Raw genomic sequence first — 26,104 nt, forward strand, 5'->3', positions numbered from 1 at the left:
TGTTTGTGCTTACGATATCCAGAATTGTAATCTTGGAATTTGCTTCTTTGAATTCCTTGAATATTCATTTGAGTTTTCATCATGTCTACCCGTAAGAATGTAAAAAGGCAGAGAAGAGATGCTCAACCTTTGTTGATGAGATCCAGTTTAACGGAAGAAATCTTGTTGACATACTTGCAAGATTACCCGTGAAATCTCTTTTGCGGTTCAGATGCGTTTACAAATCTTGGAACAATTTAATTATCAGCCCTAGTTTCATAAACGCCCATCTTAAAAGTAATGTCGTGCAAAATTTTTGTAATCATCTACTCATCCACACTGACATGAGCAATTGCTTGTCACTCTTTGATGCTGAAACATTTTCCAAGCATTTGGATTTAGAGCTTCCTGGTCATGATTTTGGTTTCGTCGTTCACGGTTCGTGCAATGGATTGGTTTGCATCTCTAATTCTGCATTTATGACCTTGGAGAGTCCGGTATATCTATGGAACCCATCAATCAGAAATTTGAAAAGACTTCCCAATAGCCTTCAACATACAACTGTTTTCGTTCATCTAGGGTTTGGGTTTCATAGTGAGGTTGACAACTATAGGGTTGTGAGGGTTGCGAGATTTCTATGCAACAAAAGTATCTTTGGGATTGAGGTTTACAATATTAGACTGAATTGTTGGAGGACAATTACCACGGTGCCTCCTGTTTCAAATGATGTCAATTTTTTGCAGTCTGCGTGCGTTTTCCTGAACGGAGTTGTCTATTGGATCACAAAGGAGCCATCTCAACATAGCCCTTCCATCCTTACTTTTGATCTCGGCAGCGAGGTTTTTCAAAAGATTCTGCTTCCCGAGACAACGGTCGAAGTGCCCACTGACGTCGGTATTCAAGTGGTTGAGAACTCAGTCTCCTTATTCCAAGTAAGAACAGACAGGCTTGGCTTGTACTGTGACATAAGCGTTTTGGAAGTGAATACTTGGAAAATGATGCAGACAATTATTTTTCCATACTCTAAATTAGCATGGCCATTAGGGATGGAAGCAGATGGCAGACTTCATTTGGCTATAAAAGGCGACAATCCAGATCACCCAGAATTGGTTTTATTTGATCCCAAAGTCTATCGAAATTAGGGTTACTGGAATCGGGTTGAATTGCAAGTACTTAGCCTATGTTGATGTCTATATTGAGAGTCTAATTTTACTCAACAGAAGTCTAATTTTGACTTTGGTTCCAAGTCATATTATGTATGCGTGCATATGTTTGGTAGACTATCTTGAACGCTTCATTAGCAAAATTTTAATTCGGTTTGGTGTTGTGTAATCATTAGTTAATTTTTTTTTTTATAAAAATGATTGTCTTGTTGATACATTAATAGTACTTAGTAATATGTTTTAGTCATAATTGTACCTTGCATTAGTGACAAAAAAAAAATACTTATGATTATTATTATATTACGTAAATCGCGTTCCATTTTTAGCAATCTACACTTCACATTGAATATTTTCCTTTCTTTTTTTCTTTTCACTCAGGAGTTTATGGGGCTAAAAGGAGTAATAATTTAAAATTACAAACCATAGTTTAACTTCAAAATCGTGAGTTTATGTTGCTGACTGAAATACACCTTCACAATGTCAGCAATCCAAAGAAAGTTCGAACTTCATTTAAGAGAAATGTCCAGGAAGAAACGCAAAGCAAGAGATGATGCAACGTAGAGAGGAACAAAGTCAATACACAAGTTCCAAACCGAAACAAATTAAACAAAAAGATATAAACGTGATAATTTAATCTCACTATAACTAAAGTTCAAACCATCTACGTTCTTCCTCGTCCTCTCCGTAGTGTAGCATTTACAGTAGAAAGATGTTTATAATAATAAAAAAAAAGTTATAAGCTTAAGGTTTTCAATACTATTAGCAATGTTAGATTTAGGTTTAAATTCAACCTATATTTTAAATGGGGTCCAATTGTAAAATACCTATATCATAAGAATACTATAAAAAATTTCAAGTGAAACATATTTAAGATAGATACAACTAATTTTGAAGAGGTATATTACAAGTAAAAAAATATCTATAATATAGGTAGCTAAAAACATTTTATCTGTAATATAGTTAAATTGTCGACAAATTTTTTTTGTAATACAGGTATATTAAATAAGTAAAAAGACTGAATACAACATAGTTGATGGGATTTTATCCTTATGATTTAGGATATTACATTCTTTAGAATTTTAAATGTTATCACAAACTTAACAAAAAGTAGTTCTTGGACCTATTTATAAAAAAAAAAAAAAAAAAGGAATATTTCTAAACTAGCTCACAAAATTAAAATTATATTGAATGTACCCGATAAATATTGTCCACCGTGCACTAAAAACCCAACGGAATGTCGTGTACTTGGGTAGGATAAGATAAATTCGTATCTTGGGCGGCCTTAGTAAAGTAAAAAGAACAAAACAATTTTGAGAAGCCTTACTTCAAACCATAGAAGGAACATACAAGCAACAGTTCGTTATGCACTGTATTTTATTGCTTCACAATTAGACAAGTAAAAGTTATACTACTATGAATCCCCTGGATTATATCACAACAGAGACAGTCTACGAAAAAAGAGTGTCAAAACAGATTCTTCCGAAGGCACGTCACAACTTACAACACCCGAAAACAGAATTCACGACACAGAAATCAGAATTCAATTGAGAAGAATCAGACTCTCACTATAAGAACCGACGTACCCATCATGAAGATTAATTCCAAGGGGTTTGATTTGGCGTGGTTCTGGATTATACAAAACGAAATCGCCATTGAGCATAGCCATATGAACTCCACCAGTTGCTCTAAAACCCAATGGCCACGTTATCCATCCACGCTCTGGAAGAACAATCGTGCGGATCATTTTCCAAGTCTCCATTTCCAGAACCCATATTTTACAGTAGTAATCCTTCCCATCTTGTCTGTAACCGAACATAGAAACCAATTTCCCAAACACGCCCATACTGATGTGAATTATGCCTTCGCCTACTTTATTAGGAACCATAATCTTTTGAAAAACCTCACGGACGAAATCAAAAGAAAGGATGGAACAGCACTGCTGAGAAGGATCAACTACAATCCAGTACCCAACACCATCAGCGTATGCAAACGGGTTAGTGCTGAAAGACGAGACATTAGGTGAAAGAGGAGGAACTGCGCTAATTCTTTTCCAGGCATCCAATCTAACGCTGTACACCTCAACTCCGAAGATACTTTTCTTCTGCTGAAACCTCACAATCCTCACAACCTTATAGTCCTTTTCCCCACCGTGAAACCCAAATCCAATTGCAACGAAACGGATTGTGTGCTGAATAAGGCCTTTCGGAAGCCTCTTGAATTTTCTGATTGATGGGTTCCATAGATATATAGGAGTCTTCAAACACAGACCTAAACGATTAGAGAGGCAAAGCAATCCATTGCATGAACCATAAATGCATAAACTTATATTCTCCTGCTCGGGAAGCTCTAAATCCAAATACTTTGCGAATGTATCCCGACAGCAGAGCGAAAAGCTATAATTTGCAGTGCGGAGAAGAAGATAATCGTATGAATCTGGCATTATATTTTTTTCGAGATGGGCGGTTTTGAAACCAGGGCTGCTAATTAAAGTGTTCCAAGATTTGCAGACACATCTGAACCGTAAAAGAGATTTCACAGGTAATCTTACAAGGATTTCAAACAAGATTTCTTCTGGGATATGTTTTCTTCTTTGTCTTCTTTCATACTTAAGGTCAAACATATTGAAGCTAAACAAAAGGCCTAATTACCAGAACATGCAAAGCATTCTGAAACGACAATTCCACACACCATTACCAGAAACCCAAATCAAGAAAAGCTCATGAAACACGCAACAGTTCTTGGATGATCCAGTTGAACAACGTAATCAGATAAATACCCGAGAAGTAGATCATACCTCGACTATGCCTATGGAGTTTCAATTCGAAACCCTAACTGTTACTTCTTGATCAATCAAGCAAATGCGGGCATCCAAGAGACACTGAATGATCGAATCCACGTCCAGACACAAAGAACCCCGAACTCCATTTCTTGGTTTTCAGGAGCTGATCGGCTTCACCGTCTTCCCTTGGTGGCTTCGTTCACATTCAACCTTTGTTTGCCTGTTCGTTCTGGCGGGGTCTTTTTCCTTTGATTTTGTATCGGTTGTTGTCAGCTTGCCTTGGTTGCTGAATCGTGTTAAAAGTCTATACTCTGCTTCTATTTTTGCTGTCAAGTTTGAAGTTCGTTTATGTAATTTGCAATATTTTGGATCATGAGATGTTCTGCCACATGTACGGCTCAGATCAGTTGTTATGCTGTTGCCCTATAGTCGTAGGAGTTGTCCTATGTACTGGGAGAATTCCAAAAAAGACCAATCTAAAAAAATGTCTCTTCGTGAAAAGCTATTGCTGCTCTGATTTTCTTTGTCTGTGCCGCTGCTGCCATTTTTGCTCATATCTTTATGTTTTTCTCAACTTTATTTCTAGTTTTGATGAAGATGGAGATGGTCTGAATGAGTAGTGCTACATGATCAATTTTTTAAATCAAATTTGAAAAATATGCAATATGTCACCAATAAAAAATAAGCACGTTAATCAACACTTATTAATAATCTAATTATCAACAATTATGTCATATTGTTTACAAAATTTGGTTTTGAAAATTTAATCTCTCTAGCATTATCTTGGTCCGAATACCAACAAATTGGACTGATTTGTATTTGTTGTATGGGTGTCATCTTTGGATCAGTTTAGTTTGCCATGTGAGCTTATATATGGGTTAGTTTGATATTGTTGTGCTTTTTAAGAAAAAACTGTTTTTGTTGTGTTTTAAGAATAATTAGATGTAAAAAAAAATTAGCGTTTGGTACGCTATATTTTTTAAAGTGTTGTGATTATGAACATGGTAGTGGGGGTGGCGGCGATAACAACGGTGACATGGGCAGTGCTGGTGGCTATGGTAGTGATGGTAGTAGTAATGGTGGGCAGTGCTGGTGATTATGGTAGTGACGTGGCTATGGTAGTGATGTGGGCAGTGCTGGTGGCTATGGTAATGATGGTAGTGCCAGTAATGAGGTGTGGAGGTTAGGCGTAGAGGTAAATATGGTGATAGAGGTAACGGTGGCAGTTGTGGTTATAGTTGTGGTGATGGCAGTGTCGGCAACAATGATGGTGGCAATGTTGGTGATGGTGGTTGTGGTTATGGTTTTGGTGGTGATTATGATTGTAGTGGTGGAAAAGGTTCAAACCTCTTACAAAGGAGCCGAACAAGCATGGTTTTGGGGGTGACTATAAGGTTGTGAGGATTGTGAGGTTTCGGTGGAAGAAAAGTATCTTCGGAGTTAAGGTGTACATCATTAGATTGGATGCCTGGAAAACAATTAGCACAGTTTGTCCTCTTTTACCTTGTTTGTACCATACTTGACCAATCCCGAAACTACCGAGCACCGGCCAACGCTATACTGTCAAGGACCCAGAAGAGTTCCCCTCCGACCAGGAGGCCAATCACTACTCGACACGTGTCAAGATTAGAAGCCAATCAGAGCGCAGCACGTGTCGACATCAAGAACCAATCATAACATGACACATGTCAATGTGACAAAGCTACAAGTTTTTCTATAAATAGGGGTCATTCCCCCACAATATTGGCTAATGCCATTTGTGTTAAATCATTCACAAGAACTCACTAAATTGAGAGCTTGATCCTTTGTACTTGTGTAAGCCCTTCACTACTAATAAGAACTCCTCTACTCCGTGGACGTAGCCAATCTGGGTGAACCACGTACATCCTGTGTTTGCTTCTCTGTCTCTATTCATTTACGTACTTATCCTCACTAGTGACCGAAGCAACCAAGCGAAGGTCACAAAACCTGATACTTTCTGTTGTACCAAAGTCTTCGCTGATTTTGTGCATCAACATTTGGCGCCGTCTGTGGGAAACGACACTTATTCCTACTCTCTTCAGCTGTGTCAAGCTGGTTTCTATCATTCGTACACTTTCTTTTGATCAGGCATCCCTCTCCAACATGGGAAGCGAAGGAAGCCACAGCACACAGAATGACACCCCCCTTGCACATAGTGCGAAACAACGAAAGAAGGAAGGAAAACGAGTTCTTCTTCAAGCTAAAGTCGATGAGTTGGAAGCTCAGAACAACAAGATAGCAATGAGGAATGAGGTCCTCCAGGAGCAATATGAGAAGCTCTTCGAGACACTCCACGAAGCTAGGCAAGCTCAGACACGCGAGCTTGTTGCCCCCGTGGAAGTCAACCATCAACTGGGTGCCCTCCAACATGGAGGGTCACATGCATTCGACATAGATATCCCTGATAGGGAACAGATTACCCCTCGACTTGATAATCAACAGGAGGCTTCTCTTAACCCAGTTGCTTCGACCCGAACCATGAGAAGTGGAGGGAGACACCTCTTTGCTGAAGGGGCAGAAGGATCGAAAGCCGTCTTTCGCGATTGTCGGGATTTCCTGAAGCAACGTCGAGAGAATTCCATCCATATAAGCTCAAAGATCAATGACCCAAGGATTTCTGAGAGACTCGGTCCCCTGCCACGGCCCGAGCCGGCCACCAATTTGGGGAAGGGGCAACAAGTCCTAGAGAGACATGAGGGTACAGGGGACTCAGAGGTGTTCCGACAGACATACCCTGGAAGCCAGTACAGCGAGTCCAGAGAAAAATCACATACCCTTGATCAAACCTTCCTAATTCCAAAAGGAGATGGAGATTTACGAAAGAAAGCTCCAGTGGCACATAACTCCGCTCAGGACCCCCTTGTCCTACAACTTCTTGAGGAAGTAAACAAGTTGAAGGCTGAACGTCAGGCTGAAATACCTGACTGGAACCAACCCAGGCCTGGCCTTCTTACAAGGAGGATCCTCAACACCCCCCTTCAAGCAAAGACAAAGCAAAAGCTTGGCTTGCAACTTTATACTGGAAAAGAGGACCCGATTGAGCACCTTAACCTCTTTGAGTCCACCATGGCATACCGGATGCACACCGACGAAGAGCGATGTCTTCTCTTCCCCTCCACCCTCTCTGGCGGAGCTCTAAATTGGTATTGTCGTCTTACACCTGAGACGGTAGACTCATTTGAGGAATTAAGGAAACTATTTGTTTCCCAACACATTTTCCAAACCGATCGCTTGCACTCTGCAGATGACCTGTACACTATCCGCCAGAAGCCAGACGAGTCATTACGTATGTATGCTGGCCGCTTCAGCCATGAATACTCCCGGTGTGCCGAGGCAGACGACAAGACTGCCCTCAAAGCCTTCACGGCAGGCCTACGTGATTGTTTCTTTAAATACATGATCAATGCCAATACTTGGAAGACTTACTCTGAGGTGATGACGCAGGCTTATAACCATGCCTCCGCCGAGGCAAAGACATATCAGGAGAAACCCCCTACAACCATCCTTTATCAACAAGTGGGAGGTGGAAGCCAGACTCACCTAAATGAGAAGACCTCGACTTTCCAAACAGCAGTGGCACTTCCCCATGCCTTGCATAATGCTTCGCCGAATCAACAGACATATCAATTTCAAGGCAAGAGGAAGGATTTTCATCCTCACCACTCTCATTTCAGTAAAAAGAGTAAGGGACACTATCCCGATAACCAAGGGTATCGCCACAATAACGCTCGCCCCCAGGCAGTCAATGCAGTGGGTCAAACCCGCGTCAAGATACCCCCTACCCCAAGGTATGAGACATACACGCCCTTGAATGCCACATGCGCGGCCATTTACCCCAGCATAACTCACCTGATACCAAAGCCAAAGCCGAGGCACCCAGATTACACGCCCCCGAATAACGCGGGCATGTTTTGTTGCTACCATGAGCATAACGGCCATGATAGCGAGAAATGTATCATCCTCCGTGATCGTATTGAAGCTTTGGCACGAGAAGGAAAAATTGATCAATTCCTCCTTCACCCTCAAAGGGATAACCGTAACCAACGTCAGGTGAATGTCATATATTCCATAAGCGGCGGCACACCCATATCTGAATCTTCCAATAGGGCCATGAAAAACAGTGAACGAATTCTGAGGCCTGGTCACCAAGTGTTTCACGTGGAAGACATCAGGGGAGGGAAGTATCAAAAGCCTAACTGGGATCCGATATGTTTCTACCCTGAGGAAGAAAGAGGCATCATCTACCCTCATAACGACCCATTGATCGTGGAGGCTCACATAGCCAACTTTGATGTTCGACGAATCCTCGTAGACACAGGGGCTTCGGTCAATATCATGTTTGCCAAAGCTTTCAGGGCACTCAGTGTAGCTGAACACTTGCTCGATCGCTCGATTTCTCCTCTGATAAGCTTCTCCGGTGATATCGTGCAACCCTTAGGGAGCATACATTTACCCTTTACTATTGGTACAGGCCCTTACACGGCTACCATTACCACTAACTTCCTAGTGGTTGACTGCCCAACGGCATACAATGTCATCTTTGGGCGCACAGGCATCAATGATCTCAAGGCTATGGTATCCACGCATATGCTGTTGATGAAATTTCCAACCCCCCATGGCAACGGCTACATCAGAGGAGATCAGCTTAGTGCACGATCATGTTACAACACTTCAGTTAAGCAACAACACTTGCCCGGACCCAAGGAAACCCTGTCTGTACATGACCAAGTCACAAAGACCAGCCTAGATGAAGCGAACTTGGATCTTCCTGATAGCAACAATCAACCCGATGATCCTCGAGATGACTCTTTCACCCAGCAAGCCCAACCTGCTGAAGAGTTGGAGAATGTACCTATCTCAAGAGATTATCCAGATCGCATGGTGAAGATTGGCACTACATTGTCACCACCCCTTCGGTTAGCATTGATATCTTTTTTGAAAGAGAACACTGAAGTCTTCGCCTGGTCATACGAGGACATGCCAGGCATCTCTCCCGATGTCATCTGTCATCGTTTGAGTATTGACCCCAAGATCAAGCCGGTAAGACAGAAGCGAAGATCTTATGACGCTGAACGATACGAGGCAATGAAAGCAGAAGTTGAAAAACTCAAAGGCATAGGCTTTGTCCGCGAAGTCAATTACCCGACATGGGTAGCAAATGTGGTCCTTGTTAAGAAAAATCCGACCAAAGAAAGTCTTTTGCTTCAAAAGGTCTTGTGGAGAATGTGTGTTGACTACACCGACCTAAACAAAGGGTGTCCGAAAGATAGCTTCCCTCTTCCTCTTATTGACAGACTTATAGACTCTACGGCCGGGTGTGAACTCCTGAGCTTCATGGATGCTTACTCAGGATACAACCAAATCCTCATGAACCCTTCGGATCAAGAACACACAGCCTTCACTACCGACAGAGGACTATACTGCTATAAAGTCATGCCTTTCGGACTAAAGAATGCAGGAGCGACTTATCAGAGACTAGTCAACTCAATGTTCGCCGAGCAGATTGGGAAGAGCATGGAAGTTTACGTTGATGATATGTTAGTCAAGAGCAAACATGCTGACCAACACATCACCAACCTATCTGAAACTTTCATTATTTTGAAGAGGTATCGAATGAAGTTAAACCCCAACAAATGTGCCTTCGGCGTAGGCTCTGGCAAATTCTTAGGTTTCATGATTAGCCAACGAGGCATTGAAGCTAATCCCGAGAAGATCAAAGCAATCCTCGACATGAAGGAACCGGTAACTTCAAAGGACATCCAGAGCCTTACTGGCAAGGTGGCAGCCTTAACCAGGTTCATTTCTAAGGCCACAGACAAATGTGCTCCCTTTTTTAAAGCACTTAAGGGAAGTAGGAAGTACATTACATGGACTGATGAATGTGCCGAGGCATTCAAAAACCTCAAGGAGTACATGAGTAAAGCCCCTCTACTCTCCAAGCCCGAGGTAGGAGACATTCTCATTATCTACCTATCGGTATCAGCTTCAGCCGTAAGTTCCGTTCTCATTCGAAAGGATGGGAATATTGAGCGACCTGTCTACTACGCTAGCAAAGCCTTACAAGATGCGGAGACACGGTACTCTAACATTGAGAAATTGGCTCTGGCATTGGTCATGTCTGCTCGAAAACTCCGCCCTTACTTCCAAGCGCACTCCATCATCGTGCTTACCAATTATCCTCTTCGACAGATACTCCAAAGTCCTGACACTTCAGGGCGAATGATCAAATGGGCAATAGCGTTGGGTGAGTTTGACATCTCCTACCAACCAAAGCCAGCTGAGAAGGGCCAAGCAGTGGCAGACTTCATTGCCGACTTCACATATCCGGTTGACATTGCTTCTACACCTGAAGCAGTGGCTTCATTACCCCCGGAAGCTCAGAAGATAGAACCAACAACCCCAGCATGGAGTCTGTATGTTGATGGCTCATCCAACCAACAGGGCTGTGGAGCGGGACTAGTCTTGACTACACCCGACAAAGTAGCAATGGAGTATGCTCTTCGTTTCAAATTCAAGGCATCAAATAATGAGGCCGAGTATGAAGCCCTTCTAGCAGGATTACGTTTGGCCAAACACCTCGGGGTTAAACAAATTGATATTTTCAGTGACTCCCAATTGGTGGTCAACCAGGTTACCAACAACTTTGATGCTAAGGACAGCTCCATGGCAGCATATCTTGCGCAAACACAACTTTTGCTCAAGCACTTCCACTACCAGATCACCCAAGTTCCTCGAGCGGCAAACAGTCATGCAGACGCCCTGGCTCGCATCGCCTCGGCTGTGGAAGACAAGATTGGAAGAAAAATTCATGTCGAACTGTTGGCAACACCAAGCACCATGGCCGCAGAAGTATGCAACTTACAACAGGGGGATAGTTGGATCACCCCGATCTATAATTTCCTTGCTCATGGCACCCTCCCAAATGATAAAGTCCAGGCTAAGCAAATTCGATACAAGTCTACCCGCTACCTGATCATCAATGATCAACTCTATAAGCGAGGTTTTAGCCTGCCATACTTAAGGTGTCTTACGCCTGCCGAGGCGGAAATCGTCCTTCGGGAAATACATGAGGGAGTCTGTGGAGATCATGCTGGATCTCGGTCCCTAGCACACAAGACTTTTCGCCAAGGATATTACTGGCCAACACTCCACCAGGATGCCATCAAAGTATCCTGCTCATGTGACAAATGTCAACGATATGCGGCTATTCCTCATTCCCCTCCAGAGCCTCTTACTCCTATGATCAGCCCTTGGCCCTTCGCCCAATGGGGACTTGATTTGATCGGCCCAATGCCGGCAGGGAAGGGCAAAGTCTGTTACGCAGTCGTTGCAGTGGACTACTTCACAAAGTGGGCCGAAGTAGAACCCTTGGCAACCATTACTGAGGCAAAGATAGAAGACTTCGTGTGGAAGAACATCCTTTGTAGATTCGGCATTCCCAATGCGATAGTCACTGACAATGGGCGACAGTTTGACAACAAGAAGTTCAGGTTGTTCTGCTCTAAGTTCAACATCAACTTATGCTTTGCCTCTCCAGCTCATCCCCAGTCTAATGGACAAGTTGAGGCCATCAACAAAATAATCAAGCGCACTTTGAAAACCAGCTTGGACAAAGCTAAAGGCTGTTGGCCAGAATTTGTACCCCAAGTTCTTTGGTCATATCGCACTTCATATCGGACTTCAACAGGAGAAACTCCATTCTCACTTGCCTTTGGCACAGAGGCGGTTGTCCCTGTTGAGCTCGAGCAAGCAACATTCCGAGTCCAGAACTACATTCAAAGTGAAAATGACAAACAACTCACCCTCAACTTGGATTTAGTCGAGGAACACAGAAACCAAGCTCATTTGAGGAATGTCGCCTACAAGCAGCGCATCTCCAACTATTATGACTCTAGGGTCAAGCCTCGTTCTTTCAAAATAGGAGACTGGGTCTTAAAGAAAAGATTACTCTGCGACAGAGTCCCGAGTGAAGGCACACTTAGTCCAAACTGGGATGGACCGTATGAAGTCATTGGCATCAGTCGCCCTGGCTCTTACACACTTAGAAGCTCCGATGGCAAGACCATTGGCCATCCATGGAACGCTGATCACTTGAAGTACTACTACAAATAGACTCACGATGTACAAGTGTTGAGCTATAGCCGTTCGGCATCCTATGTAATGAAGGCCATTTGGCAATGAATTCAATAAAGAGGTAATTTAGCCAACTCAGCCCTCACTCTTTTACATTCATAGCAAGCGATGCCGGAACCCTTCTCAATCAGAAAGCAATCCGTCTTCCACAGTCACTACAAAACAAGCAAATGAAGACCGTGTCAAGCGCCAAAAAAAAAAAAAAAAAAAAAAACAGCTTCATCCAAAAAGCTTCACCCGAAAAGCTTCACCTCCAAAGCTTCACCCACAAAGCTTCACCTAAAAAGCTTCACCCAAAAAGCTTCACCCGAAAAGCTTCACCTCCAAAGCTTCACCCACAAAGCTTCACCTAAAAAGCTTCACCCACAAAGCTTCACCCAAAAAAAAAACTTCACCCGAAAAGCTTCACTTAAAAAAGCTTCACCTACAAAGCTTCACCTAAAAAAGCTTCACCTAGAAAGCTCCCTCTACATACTTTCACCATCAAAGCTTCACCATCAAAGCTTCACCTAGAAAGCTTCATCTACAAAGCTTCATCTACAAAGCTTCACCATCAAAGCTTCACCTAGAAAGCTTCAACACCAAAGCTTCACCTACAAAGCTTCAACACAAAACCTTGCTCCAAATAAACAAATTTTGTTCACAAAACCCAAGATGCCCTTGAACTTGTACAAAAACACTTGGGTAAACATAAACATTTTTTGTTTTACACCCACAAGGGCCCAAAATTTTCCTTCTTATTTATTCACTTATATATGTTCCCAAACATATTATAATAGATCCAACAACAAGCCAAAGTCCCAAGTTTCATAATGGACAAAAGTACAAGCAATTCATCAATAATGAAGGTGCTACAAAAATTGGAATCTGCCCCAAAATAGAAATCCAACCCAAGAGACTTTTTCTCTCTCTCCCTCTTCCGCCTCCTTTCATCTATCAAATTTCTGCAACCTCTGCTCTTCTCCAATGGAGCTGAATTTTAGACACCCTATAGTTCTTGAGCATATGAACAACTTTCAAGAAGGAACCATTTCTGTTTGAGCGACGGAAATTACAGTGTTGAAGCTCCAAACATGATAGTCGGCTTCTTGCAGATTTCGAAGCTGTTGTGATGTTTCGAAGATCTGGAAATATTTAACCGTTAGTTCATCCTGAATTTTTGATATGTTATTAAAGAGTCGATGAGGAACAACTTCCATGAAGAAAGCATACCGATCTGAACAAGAGAAAATGGAGTTTCGAAGCTCACAACAAATCTGACGGGTTGACAGAAAAATAATAACCAGTCATTCATCATACCTGGATTTCTGGAGTTATACTGCTCCGAGGGATCTCAAATTTGGATATGTTGTAGTTCACAAGCTGAGGAACAACTTCAATGAAGAAAGCATGCTGATCTGAGCAAGAGAAAATAGAGTTTCAAAGCTCACAACAAATCTGACGGGTTGACAGACAAATGATAAACAGTCACTCATCATACCTGGATTTCTGGAGTTATACTGCTCCGAGGGACCTCAAATTTGGATATGTTGTAGTTCACAAGTTAAGGAACAACTTCGATGAAGAAAGTATGTTGATCTGAACAAGAGAAAATGGAGTTTCGAAGCTCACAACAAGTCTGACGGATTAACAGAACATTGATGAACAGTTACTCATCATACTTGAATTTCTGAAGTTGTACTACTCCGATGGATCTCAAATTTGGATATGTTGTAGTTCACAAGATAAGGAAAAACTTTCATGAAGATGACTTTGCAATCTGAGCTATAGAGAAAGGTGTTATCTTGCATCCACTCAGGCTGACTAGTGGAAACGAAAAGCAATTCCACCAAAGAAAAGATGAAAAAGAGAGAAAAGCTACTAATTGCACTTGATCTTGTCTAGTCAATAGCATGCAGCATCAAACACACAAAAGTTGGAAATATTTTTAGATAAAGCATATACGAATGTGTGACATCGAAACAAGGATTCGTTACTTTGACAAATTAGTAACACGCGAGACACCTCATTCGGCAACTCTCTTCGCCTGAAAACTTGGGGGACTCCCACCATATGCTACTGCACCTTGATACTCGGCAGTCTCACAACCACTCAGTGACTTGGATTTTTCAAGTCTCCAACCGAGAAGTTTTCCTCACTCGGGAAATTAAGGGAACACTACCTCAAACTACATGCTTCACTCACAAAGCTTCAACAATACAGGTTTCAACAAAAGCAAAAATTCAAAGAACTTTATGAAGAAGGCTTTGGTGTATTTAACACAATATGTTGAAATGAAGCAAAGCTTATTTATTAATATTTTCGATAAGCCACAAATATGTACATATACATGAGTCAAAATAAACAAACAAAAGGGAGCCTTCACAAAGGTTGCTTAGGGGAAGTCTCAGCAGTCGGTAGAGCCCCAGAAAGAGAAAGCACCGGAGGGTGGTTATCCGGAGCCTCAGTACTTGACAAAACCCCAGAAGGAGGAGGCATTGGAGGTTCATCATTTGAAGCTTCATTACCAGGTACAACCCTAGAGGACGAAGGCAATAAATGCCTTTGGAACAAACCCACAAACCGCTGATGATCAAGTAAAACCTTACCATCAGATTCCTTCATCTGGTCAAGCTTCCTCTTCATGTTTGTAGCATAGTCATGGGCGAGCCGGTGCAACTGCTTATTCTCATGCTTGAGCCCTCTAATCTTCTGTTTGAGACTCATCACTTCAGCAGCCAATGATTCAACTTGGCGGGTTCTAGCAAATAGGCGTTGGGCCATATTAGACACAGAACCTGCACACTGAACACTAAGAGCCAGAGAGTCCTTAACAGCCAACTCATCAGACCGTTTGGAAAGTAGTCTGTTATCTTTGGGAGTGAGAAGGTTCCTGGCCACCACTGCAGCGGTCATATCATTCTTCATCACAGAATCCCCAACGGTAAGAGGACCAGTAGGGGATATGAAGGATGGGCGCCATATATTGTCTGGAGAAGGCGTGGCTGTCTCTTCTCTAAGGTTCAAGTCAAAACGACGGTCGGAGGGTCCAGACATTTTCAAATGTGTTGAAGAAGGAAGAGGTCAGACAAATCAAGATCTTAGAAGTGCAAGAAATGAGCTTCTACTGGTAGAGATTCAAGTGTGCTGTGGAACTTAATGCCAGCCTCTATAAAAATCTGCACTCGACGGAGCTTCAGAAATCGAAGAGGCGTTTGCTTTCTCAAAAGCTGGGCTGCTCAGAGACCACGAGGGCCGATCTCAGAAATCGAAGAGGCGTTTGCTTTCTCAAAAGCTGGGCTGCTCAGAGACCACGAGGGCCGATCTCAGAAATCGAAGAAGCACCTGCTTTTTCAGCCTCGTCAGCACCTGTCACATGCACACTCAGCTTTGCGGAAATTACGGGCAATCTGTCGAAGATTTCTGGTGAAGTAGAAAGCACGTGAATCTTACTGTTCAATCACCGCTCTCCATATGCACCATCAACTCCTCGGGTACCACATATAACTTTGTCAAAGATCTCTGACAAAGTTTAGGCACGAGAATTTCGAAGTTCCAGCTACCCTACTATTACCCATAAGGGTAAAGGAACAGCACCACTGCTTGACAACTGGAAAGTCCCTATGTGTGTCGACCTCCGTGTTTTGCGGCAAGACAGGTTGGCAAGAACGTCCAACCTTTACTCACATTCGAGAAAAGACTCCCAACATAATTACTTTTTCAAAAACCGGAGTAGCACCGCTTTCCGAATCTCGAGAGTCAGATCCTCGACGGGATTGCTTGTTCGAAAACCGAAGAGGCACAACTCTCAGAACTTCGAGAGCCAGATTTCCTTAGATAAAGCTTGTCTGTAATCTTCACACGTAACATCAGCTTTCCAGATACCACATACCACTTTTTCAAAGTGCTCTGACAAAATTAAAACACGTGAAGCTGGCAGCTCACACTACATTGCTGTGACCAAGAAGGGTAAAGGAATAGCATTACTACTTGTTATTGGGAAATCCCTATATACATTGACCTCCCTCCTCAACGGACAGGCAAACCTGCAAAAATGCTCAACCCTTTCTCGCATTCGAAAAGGCACCCTCAACATAACCTCTCGAAATACTCAGCTTTATTTCCCCCCGATAATACCTCAGCAAATAAGCCACACCAAGAACAAGAGTATCTCATATCATCAGGGTCGAAAGCAAGAGTATCCCATATCATGCTTTCTCCCTATCTTTGTCTTTGTCCTTGTCCACACCTGCAGGACAAGGAGAAAGAGAGCAGTCAGTCGGAACCTGAAATCAAACCTCCAATTTGGAACTGACTGCCTGGAGCCTTTGCCTGGTTGCTTACTTAGCATTGCTCTCGAGTACTCATCCTCAACTGCTGTCAAGGTCACGAATTCCACCGGCAAATACCTCATGACAGTTGATCAGATATTGGCTCTTTACACTGAAGCTGCCAAGCGTGGATGAGTCACTATGAAGGAATGTTCTGAAGGACCATTTAAATGCAAAGGTTGCACACCACTTCTGCCATGCAAAAGATTGAAGCAGAAGGTTCAACGGTGATCTGAAACAGATCACTACAGCACGACACCTTTCCATACCACATTCATTATTCCGTTAACAGCAAAAGTATCCCATATCATCAAGGTCGAACGTACTCTAGATTTGATGGACTTGTTTTGACCCTCAAATTTTTGAGTCGGCCTTATACTCTGAAGGGCACCAGAAAACCCTCCAGTACAGTTCAAGAATAAGCCTGTGGAAAGTTACTTCTTCAAAAGCAAAAGTATCTCATATCATCTCTTATCCATTTGCTTCTCCTTATCTTGGCAGTTGAATGAGAGACAAGGAGAAGGAGAACAATCAACCGGAAGCTGAAGTCAAACCTCTGATCCTGGGTTGCTTACTTGGAAGTTTGACTGCTTACCTTGTCTGTCACCTCTTTCGGCAGATCTCCTAGCTCGGCGACTTGGGGGACTCCTACTATAGGGTTTGTATCACACTTGACTAAGCCCGAAACTACAACTAAGCTTCAAGTGAAATTGATACATTACCTTGTGCGTCAACATCAGCTAAATACACCATTCCCGGATGAAGGAAAGGTACTTCCAGAGAAAGGCAGATGAAGATCAGACCACACTTCGGTACTTAGAAGTTTCGTGATTACTCAAGGGATTGGATCTTGCAAGTCCCCAACGGAGGAGTTTCCCTCACTCGGGAACTTAGGGGAGCACTGTTTGTACCATACTTGACCAATCCCGAAACTACCGAGCACCGGCCAACGCTATACTGTCAAGGACCCAGAAGAGTTCCCCTCCGACCAGGAGGCCAATCACTACTCGACACGTGTCAAGATTAGAAGCCAATCAGAGCGCAGCACGTGTCGACATCAAGAACCAATCATAACATGACACATGTCAATGTGACAAAGCTACAAGTTTTTCTATAAATAGGGGTCATTCCCCCACAATATTGGCTAATGCCATTTGTGTTAAATCATTCACAAGAACTCACTAAATTGAGAGCTTGATCCTTTGTACTTGTGTAAGCCCTTCACTACTAATAAGAACTCCTCTACTCCGTGGACGTAGCCAATCTGGGTGAACCACGTACATCCTGTGTTTGCTTCTCTGTCTCTATTCATTTACGTACTTATCCTCACTAGTGACCGAAGCAACCAAGCGAAGGTCACAAAACCTGATACTTTCTGTTGTACCAAAGTCTTCGCTGATTTTGTGCATCAACATACCTAATGTCTTGTCTTTCAGCACTAACCCGTTTGCATATGTTGGTGGTGTTGGGTACTGGATTGTATATGATCCTTCTCTGCAGTGTAATTCCATCATTTCTTTTGATTTCGTCCGTGAGGTTTTTCAAAAGATTATGGTTCTTGATAAAGTAGGCGAAGGCATAATTCACATCAGTATGGGTGTGTTTGAGAAATTAGTTTCCATGTTCAGTTACAGATGTGAAACAGGATGTGAAGCAAGCATGGGAGAAGCTTCAAACCTCTTACAAAGGAGCCGAACAAGTGAAAAAGGTCCGTCTTCAAGTATTGAGAGGTGAGTTCAAATCTCTACAAATGAAAGTGTCTAAATCCATCTCTGATTATTTCTCAAGAGTCTTAGCCGTTTCCAATCAATTAAAAAGAAACGGTGAAAAGTTAGAACATGTTAGAATTATGGAGAAGATACCACACTCGTTGGACCCCAAATTTGAGTACATTGTCGTGGCAATTGAAGAAACCAAAAACTTGGAAGAAATTACTATAAAGCAATTAATGGGTTCACTGCAAGCATATAAAGACAAACATAATAAGAGGCAGGGGAATGATGAGCAGCTCCTCAAGACGCAAGTCCAGCAAAATAAGAAAGAAGAAAGCTTCAACAACGAGAGAAGCCAATACAAAAGAAGTCATGGCCGAGGTCGTGGACGTGGGCGTGGACATGGACGTGGACGTGGTTGGAATTTCAACAACCATAGCAACTATGAAAGAGGAGATAGCTCAACAAAAGGTCGTGGAAGAGGACACTCAAACTTAAGGTATGAAAAATCTCAAGTTCAATGCTACAATTGTCAAAAGTTTGGGCATTATGATTGGGAATGTAGAGCTCCAAACGACAGACTTGATGAAAAGGTCAACTATGTGAAAGAAGAGAAAGAAGATAATGGCATTGTGCTACTAGCATGGCAGAACAATGATGGAGACCTAGACTATATATGGTACCTTGACACTGGTGTCAGCAACCACATGTGTGGAAGAAGAAGCATGTTCTGGAGCTCAATGAATCAATGAATGGCAATGTTTCTTTTGGAGATGAATCCAAAATACCAGTAAAAGGAAAAGGCAACATCCTTATTCCCCTGAAAAATGGCGGTCACCAAGTCATTTCAATTGTCTACTACGTGCCCAATATGAAAAGCAACATTTTGAGTTTGGCTCAACTCTTGGAAAAAGGTTATGATATTCATATGAAAAATTATAGCCTTTTTTCTTAGAGATGACAAAGGAAAATTAATTGCCAAAGTGAAAATGTCAAAGAATAGAATGTTTCCCTAGAACGATGTCGCAAAGTGTCTCAAAACATGTTACAAAGACATATCATGGCTTTGGCATCTTCATTTTGGGCATCTTAACTTTGGAGGATTGGAGTTATTATCCAAGAAGGAGTGGTGAGATGCTTACCATGCATCAATCGCCCTGATCAAGTTTGTGAAGGATGTTTACTTGGAAAATAGTTTAGGAAAAGCTTTTCAAAGGAGTTGACCAGAAGAGCCAAGAAGCCACTCAAGCTCATTCACATTGATTTGTGCAATCCAATAAAACCAAGCTCTTTGGGTAAAAAAAATATTTCCTTCTCTTCATTGATGATTTTTGAAGGAAAACCTGTGTGTATTTCTTGAAGCAGAAATTAGAGGTACTTGGAACATTCAAGAAGTTCAAAGCCGTTGTAGAAAAAAGAGAATGGTTGCAAGACTTGTGGCTAAGAGGAATTTAATTAGTCCAATTCCACTGACTTGGTAAGTTGTTTAATCACAGCTATAAATATGAGAGATTGTGTTGCTATGTGAACTAAGAGAGAGCAAGTAGTAAGAAGTGAGAGTGACAAGTGAGAAGTGAGAAGAAGCAACAAAGCTTCTAAGAGTGTTTGAGTGTTTCCTCTTGTACTAGTTTGTGTGAGAATAAAAATTTTGTGTAATACTTTGAGTGTTCTTTCTTTCTCTTGCTTATCAAATTTCAACTGCGTTGCATTCTTATTTGCGAGATAAACATCTCCAAAATAGTGAAGTTTTTTTAAGCCCCAACACAAGATTACTCGTGAAATCTCTTACGTGGTTCAGATGCGTTTACAGATCTTGGAACAATTTAATTAACAACCCTAGTTTCATAAACGCCCATCTTAAAAGGTATGTCGTACAAAGTTCTTGTGATCATCCACTCATCCATGTTGAGGAAAAACTAGAGTACACAACTCTAACACAAGTGTTGGAGAGACAAAACAAGTAAACAAATTACTTGTATTACAAACACAAAATATTACAACACACACTCTCAAGGACACAACTTAGAAGCTATGACACTCACTCACTTTCTAGAGGCAAATTTTAGATCACTCACACTCCTACAAAACTATTCTTGCTTCTCATTCTCACTTGGTTGCCTACTACTTCGTTACAAGCTTAACATCACACATACATACATATTTATAGGCATGTTCGCCGACTTATGTTACTCCTAGAACTTTCCAGTGCATGATCATACACATACTCCTAGACCTTGCCATATGCAGACAATTATTTTTCCATACTCTAAACTACCATGGCCATTAATTAGGGATGGAAGCATATGGCAGACTTCATTTGGCTATAAAAGGCGACAATCCAGATCACCCAGAATTGGTTTTATTTGATCCCAAGTCAAGTCCATCCAAATTAGGGTTACTTGAATTGTGACTACTTAGCCTATGTTGATGTCTATATTGAGAGTCTAATTTTACTCAAACTGAAGTCTAATTTTGACTTTAGTCCTGAGTCACATTATATATGCATGCATATCCTTAGCAAAATGTACGTTTGGTTTGGTGTTGTGTAATCGACTCAAATGTTTTAGTAAAGGGTAATGTTAGGAAGACAAAAATCCGTTGATTAACATGCTTACTTTCTATTAGTGCCACATCATTTGATTTGTAAATTTAATTTAAAAAATTTAATCTCTCTAGCATTATTGGTAAGTAAAAATGAATGTTTTACTAATACACTAAAAGGATAGTATTTATGATTATTTGTATCTTGCAATTTACGCATTCCATTTTTAGCGATTTACACACCAATGTATGGGGCTAAAAGAAAGAGTATTAAATCATTAACCGTAGTTGTACTTCAAAATCGATCGTGAGTTCATGTTGGTGACTGATATACACCTTCACAATGAGGGCTTATTCGAACTTCATTAAAGAGAGAAAAGTTCAGGCAAAAACCCGAAGTACGTAAGAGATGATGCAACGTAGAGAGGAACAAAGTTAATAAAGAAGTTCTAAACAGAAAAAAACACAAATTCAAACAACCAAAGAGAAGATAGCAGTAAGCAAAATACTCCATAACCCCGGATTATATCACAACAAAGACAGAGTCTGCGAGAAAAGAGTGTTAAAACATATTCTTCCGAAGGCACATTACGACTTACAACACCCGAAAACAGAATTCACGACACAGAAATCAGAATTCAATCGAGAAGAATCAGACTCTCACTATAAGAACTGATGTACCCATCATGAAGTTTAATTCCAAGGGGGTTGAGTTGGCGTGGTTCAGGACCATACAAAACGAAATCTCCACCTAGCATAACCATATGAACTCCACCAGTTGCTCTAAAACCCAATGGCCACGTTATCCATCCACGTTCTGGAAAAATAATCGTGCGGATCATTTTCCAAGTCTCCATTTCCAGAACCCATATGTCACAGTAGTAATCCTTCCCATCTTGTCTGTAATGGAACATAGAAACCAATCTCTCAAACACGCCAATACTGGTATGAAAAAACTCTATGCCTTTGCCCATCTTATCAGGAAGCACAATCTTTTGAAAAACCTCACCGACGAAATCAAAAGAAAGGATGGAAGAGCGCTGCTGAGAATGGTCAAATACAATCCAGTACACAACACCATCAATGTATGCAAATGCGTTAGTGTTGAAAGACGAGACATTAGGTGAAAGAGGATGGAAGAGTGTTGGAGAGACAAAACAAGTAAACAAATTACTTGTATTACACACACAAAATATTACAACACACACTCTCAAGGACACAACTTAGAAGCTATGACACTCACTCACTTTCTAGAGACAAACTCTAGATCACTTACACTCCTACCAGACTATTCTTGCTTCGCACTCTCACTTGATTGCCTACTACTTCGTTACAAGCTTAACAGCACACATACATACATATTTATAGGCATGTTTGCCGACTTATGTTACTCCTAGAACTTTCCAGTTCATGATCATACACACACTCCCACCGACTTACAAAACCTCCTTAGTAGCCGACTTTTATTACATGCTGCTAGAAGATTCTAGCTTAATATGCATGCACCACCGTCTTAACAACTTGCTAGAATTGTCTAGCATTTTCTTAATATGCATGCACCGACCACTGATAGAGTTTTCTAGCAAAATCCTATTATAGAATCTTCTAGAATAATTTCATGCATGTTTGAATTAGAACAATCTAGTTCTTTTATACCGATTAATCTTAATGGGTTGGTGTTGATCTTTAACAATCCACACTGATATGAGCAATTGCTTGTCACTCTTATATGCTGAAACATTTTCCAAGCGTTTGGATTTAGAGCTCCCTTGCCATGATTTTGGTTTCATCGTTCATGGTTCGTGCAATGGATTGGTTTCCATCTCTAATTCTGCATTTATGACCTTGGAGAGTCCGGTATATCTATGGAACCCATCAATCAGAAAATTGAAAAAAACTTCCCAATATCCTTCAACATATAACTGTTTTCGTTCATCTAGGGTTTGGGTTTCATGGTGAGGTTGACGACTATAGGGTTGTGAGGGTTGCGATGTTTCTATGCAACAATAGTATCTTTGGGTTTGAGGTTTACAATTTTAGACTGAATTGTTGGAGGACAATTACCGCGGTGCCTCCTGTTTCAAACGATGTCAATTTTTTGCAATCTGAGTGCATTTTCCTGGACGGAATTGTCTATTGGATCACAAAGGAGCCATCTCAACATAGCCCTTACTTTTCATCTCGGCAGCGAGGTTTTTCAAAAGATTCTGCTTCCTGAGACAACGGTCGAATGCCCACTGACATCGGTATTCAAGTGGTTGAGAACTCAATCTCCTTGTTCCAAGTAAGAACAGACTGGCTTGGCTTGTACTGTGACATAAGTGTTTTGGAAGTGGATACTTGGAAAATGATGCAGACAATTATTTTTCCATACTCTAAACTACCATGGCCATTAATTAGGGATGGAAGCAAATGGCAGACTTCATTTGGCTATAAAAGGCGACAATCCAGATCACCCAGAATTGGTTTTATTTGATCCCAAGTCAAGTCCATCCAAATTAGGGTTACTTGAATTGTGACTACTTAGCCTATGTTGATGTCTATATTGAGAGTCTAATTTTACTCAAACTGAAGTCTAATTTTGACTTTAGTCCTGAGTCACATTATATATGCATGCATATCTTTAGCAAAATGTACGTTTGGTTTGGTGTTGTGTAATCGACTCAAATGTTTTAGTAAATGGTAATGCTAGGGAGACAAAAATCCGTTGATTAACATGCTTACTTTCTATTAGTGCCACATCATTTGATTTGTAAATTTAATTTAAAAAATTTAATCTCTCTAGCATTATTGGTAAGTAAAAATGAATGTTTTACTAATACACTAAAAGGATAGTATTTATGATTATTTGTATCTTGCAATTTATGCATTCCATTTTTAGCGATTTACACACCAAATCGACTACTTTCCAATTTTTGTTTTTTGCACTCATATATAGGAGTGTATGGGGCTAAAAGAAAGAGTATTAAATCATTAACCGTAGTTGTACTTCAAAATCGATCGTGAGTTCATGTTGGTGACTGATATACGCCTTCACAATGAGGGCTTATTCGAACTTCATTAAAGAGAGAAAAGTTCAGGCAAAAACCCGAAGTACGTAAGAGATGAGGCAACGTAGAGAGGAACAAAGTTAATAAAGAAGTTCTAAACAGAAAAAAACACAAATTCAAACAACCAAAGAGAAGATAGCAGTAAGCAAAATACTCCATAACCCCGGATTATATCACAACAAAGACAGAGTCTGCGAGAAAAGAGTGTTAAAACATATTCTTCCGAAGGCACATTACGACTTACAACACCCGAAAATAGAATTCACTACACAGAAATCAGAATTCAATCGAGAAGAATCAGACTCTCACTATAAGCATTGACGTACCCATCATGAAGTTTAATTCCAAGGGGGTTGAGTTGGCGTGGTTCAGGACCATACAAAATGAAATCTCCACCTAGCATAACCATATGAACTCCACCAGTTGCTCTAAAACCCAATGGCCACGTTATCCATCCACGTTCTGGAAAAATAATCGTGCGGATCATTTTCCAAGTCTCCATTTCCAGAACCCATATGTCACAGTAGTAATCCTTCCCATCTTGTCTGTAATGGAACATAGAAACTAATCTCTCAAACACGCCAATACTGGTGTGAAAAAACTCTATGCCTTTGCCCATCTTATCAGGAAGCACAATCTTTTGAAAAACCTCACCGACGAAATCAAAAGAAAGGATGGAAGAGCGCTGCTGAGAATGGTCAAATACAATCCAGTACACAACACCATCAGTGTATGCAAATGCGTTAGTGTTGAAAGACGAGACATTAGGTGAAAGAGGAGGAACTGCGCTAATTCGTTTCCAGGCATCCAATCTAACGCTGTAAACCTCAACTTCGAAGATACATTTCTTCCCCAGAAACCTCACAATCCTCACAACCTTATAGTCATTTTCGCCACTGTGAAACCCAAATCCAGTTGCATCGAAACGGATTGTGTGCTGAATAAGGCCTTTCGGTAGCCTCTTGAATTTTCTGATTGATGGGTTCCATAGATATATAGGATTCCTCAAACACCGACCTAAATGCTTAGAGAGGCAAAGCAATCCATTGCAACAACCATTAATGCGTAAACTTATATTCTCCTGCTCCGGAAGCTCTAAATCCAAACACTTGGCAACTGTATCCCGACAGTAGAGCGAAAAGCGATAATTTGCAGTGCGGATAAGAAGATAATCGTATGAATCTCGCATTATATTTTTTCCGAGATGGGCGGTTTTGAAACCAGGGCTGCTAATTAAAGTGTTCCAAGATTTGCAGACACATCTGAACCGTAAAAGAGATTTCACAGGTAATCTTGCAAGGATTTCAAACCAGATTTCTTCTGGAATATGTTTTTTTCTTCGTCTTCTTTCATACTTAAGGTCAAACATAATGAAGCTAAACAAAAGGCCTAATTACCAGAACATACAAAGCATTCTGAAACGACAATTCTATGCACCATTACCAGAAACCCAAATCAAGAAAAGCTCATGAAACACGCAACAGTTCTTGGATGATCCAGTCGAACAACGTAATCAGATAAATGCCGAGAAGTAAATCATACCTCAAGTATGCCTACGGAGTTTCAATTCGAAACCCTAACTGTTACTTGTTGATCAATCAAGCAAATGCGGGCATCCAAGAGACACTGAATGATCGAATCCACGTCCAGACTGAAAGAACCCCCACTTCTTGGTTTTCAGGGGCTGATCCGCTTCACCGTCTTCCCATGGTGGCTTCGTTCATATTCAACCTTTGTTTGCCTCTACGTTCTGGCGGGGTCTTTTTTCTTTGATTTTGTATCGGTTGTCAGCTTGCCTTCGCTGCTGAATGATCGTGTTAAATTTAAGGAGTGTATTCAAATGAGATTTTGAGATATTTTAATTCTTTTAATGAATGTAGGAGTATTTAATTAGGATTTTAAGTAATTCTCTAAATTTTAAAATGTATTCAATCATGATTTTAAGATAATTAATTTAAATACTTAAAAATTCAAGGGTATTCAATTAGGATTTTAAAGCAGTTTATAACATTTTGAGTATGCTCAATTAGAACTTAATTTTAAAGAATTTGAAAAAGTTGAGTAATTCGAGAGAATTAGAGAGATTTTGTAATGTATTTTAAGTATTTATAAATCACACCTCTGCCCATAAGATTTCAAGGGAATTGAATCAAAATTCTGCATGAAATATTTACAAATCAATTAAACTCCATAAAATTTTATAGAATTATAAATCTATTAAAATCTCTCAAATTTTCAATTGAATACGCCATCTTAATACTTTGGTTCTATTTTTGCTGTCAAGTTTGAAGTTCGTTTATGTAATTTGCAATATTTTGGATCATGAGATGCTCTGCCACATGTACGGCTTAGAGCCGTTGTTATGTCGTTCCCCTGTAGTCGTAGGAGTTGTCCTAAGTACTGGGAGAATGCCAAG

The 26,104-nt window shown here is 40.9% G+C and overlaps 5 protein-coding genes and 1 long non-coding RNA gene across 6 annotated transcripts; 2 read left to right on the forward strand and 4 right to left on the reverse strand.

Moving 5' to 3' along the window:
* The first annotated feature begins 323 nt into the window (after window positions 1-323).
* LOC126633987 (F-box/kelch-repeat protein At3g06240-like) lies at window positions 324-1,121 on the forward strand. The gene has a single exon (XM_050304484.1). It carries the CDS (start codon window positions 324-326, stop codon window positions 1,119-1,121), a length of 798 nt encoding a protein of 265 aa, XP_050160441.1.
* Window positions 1,122-2,653: 1,532 nt separating this feature from the next.
* Window positions 2,654-3,912, reverse strand: LOC126582128 (F-box/kelch-repeat protein At3g06240-like). The gene has a single exon (XM_050246145.1). It carries the CDS (start codon window positions 3,760-3,762, stop codon window positions 2,683-2,685), a length of 1,080 nt encoding a protein of 359 aa, XP_050102102.1. The 5' UTR covers window positions 3,763-3,912; the 3' UTR covers window positions 2,654-2,682.
* An 8,939-nt stretch (window positions 3,913-12,851) lies between these two features.
* Window positions 12,852-13,891, reverse strand: LOC126582136 (uncharacterized). Its single transcript, XR_007609277.1, has 3 exons — window positions 13,556-13,891; window positions 13,375-13,472; window positions 12,852-13,199 (listed from the first exon to the last, which is right to left on the reverse strand). It is a non-coding gene; the product is annotated as an uncharacterized LOC126582136 (long non-coding RNA).
* Window positions 13,892-18,234: 4,343 nt separating this feature from the next.
* On the forward strand, window positions 18,235-18,849 carry LOC126633988 (uncharacterized). The gene has a single exon (XM_050304486.1). The coding sequence runs from the start codon at window positions 18,235-18,237 to the stop codon at window positions 18,847-18,849; it is 615 nt and encodes a 204-aa protein (XP_050160443.1).
* A 2,280-nt stretch (window positions 18,850-21,129) lies between these two features.
* LOC126633989 (uncharacterized) lies at window positions 21,130-22,428 on the reverse strand. Its single transcript, XM_050304487.1, has 2 exons — window positions 22,295-22,428; window positions 21,130-21,847 (listed from the first exon to the last, which is right to left on the reverse strand). The coding sequence occupies exons 1-2, from the start codon at window positions 22,426-22,428 to the stop codon at window positions 21,277-21,279; spliced, it is 705 nt and encodes a 234-aa protein (XP_050160444.1). The 3' UTR covers window positions 21,130-21,276.
* Window positions 22,429-23,830: 1,402 nt separating this feature from the next.
* Window positions 23,831-25,450, reverse strand: LOC126582127 (F-box/kelch-repeat protein At3g06240-like). Its single transcript, XM_050246144.1, has one exon. It carries the CDS (start codon window positions 25,055-25,057, stop codon window positions 23,972-23,974), a length of 1,086 nt encoding a protein of 361 aa, XP_050102101.1. The 5' UTR covers window positions 25,058-25,450; the 3' UTR covers window positions 23,831-23,971.
* Window positions 25,451-26,104: the final 654 nt, after the last annotated feature.

This window comes from Malus sylvestris, chromosome 9 (genome assembly GCF_916048215.2).
Source record: "Malus sylvestris chromosome 9, drMalSylv7.2, whole genome shotgun sequence".
NCBI classification, from domain to species: Eukaryota; Viridiplantae; Streptophyta; class Magnoliopsida; order Rosales; family Rosaceae; genus Malus; species Malus sylvestris.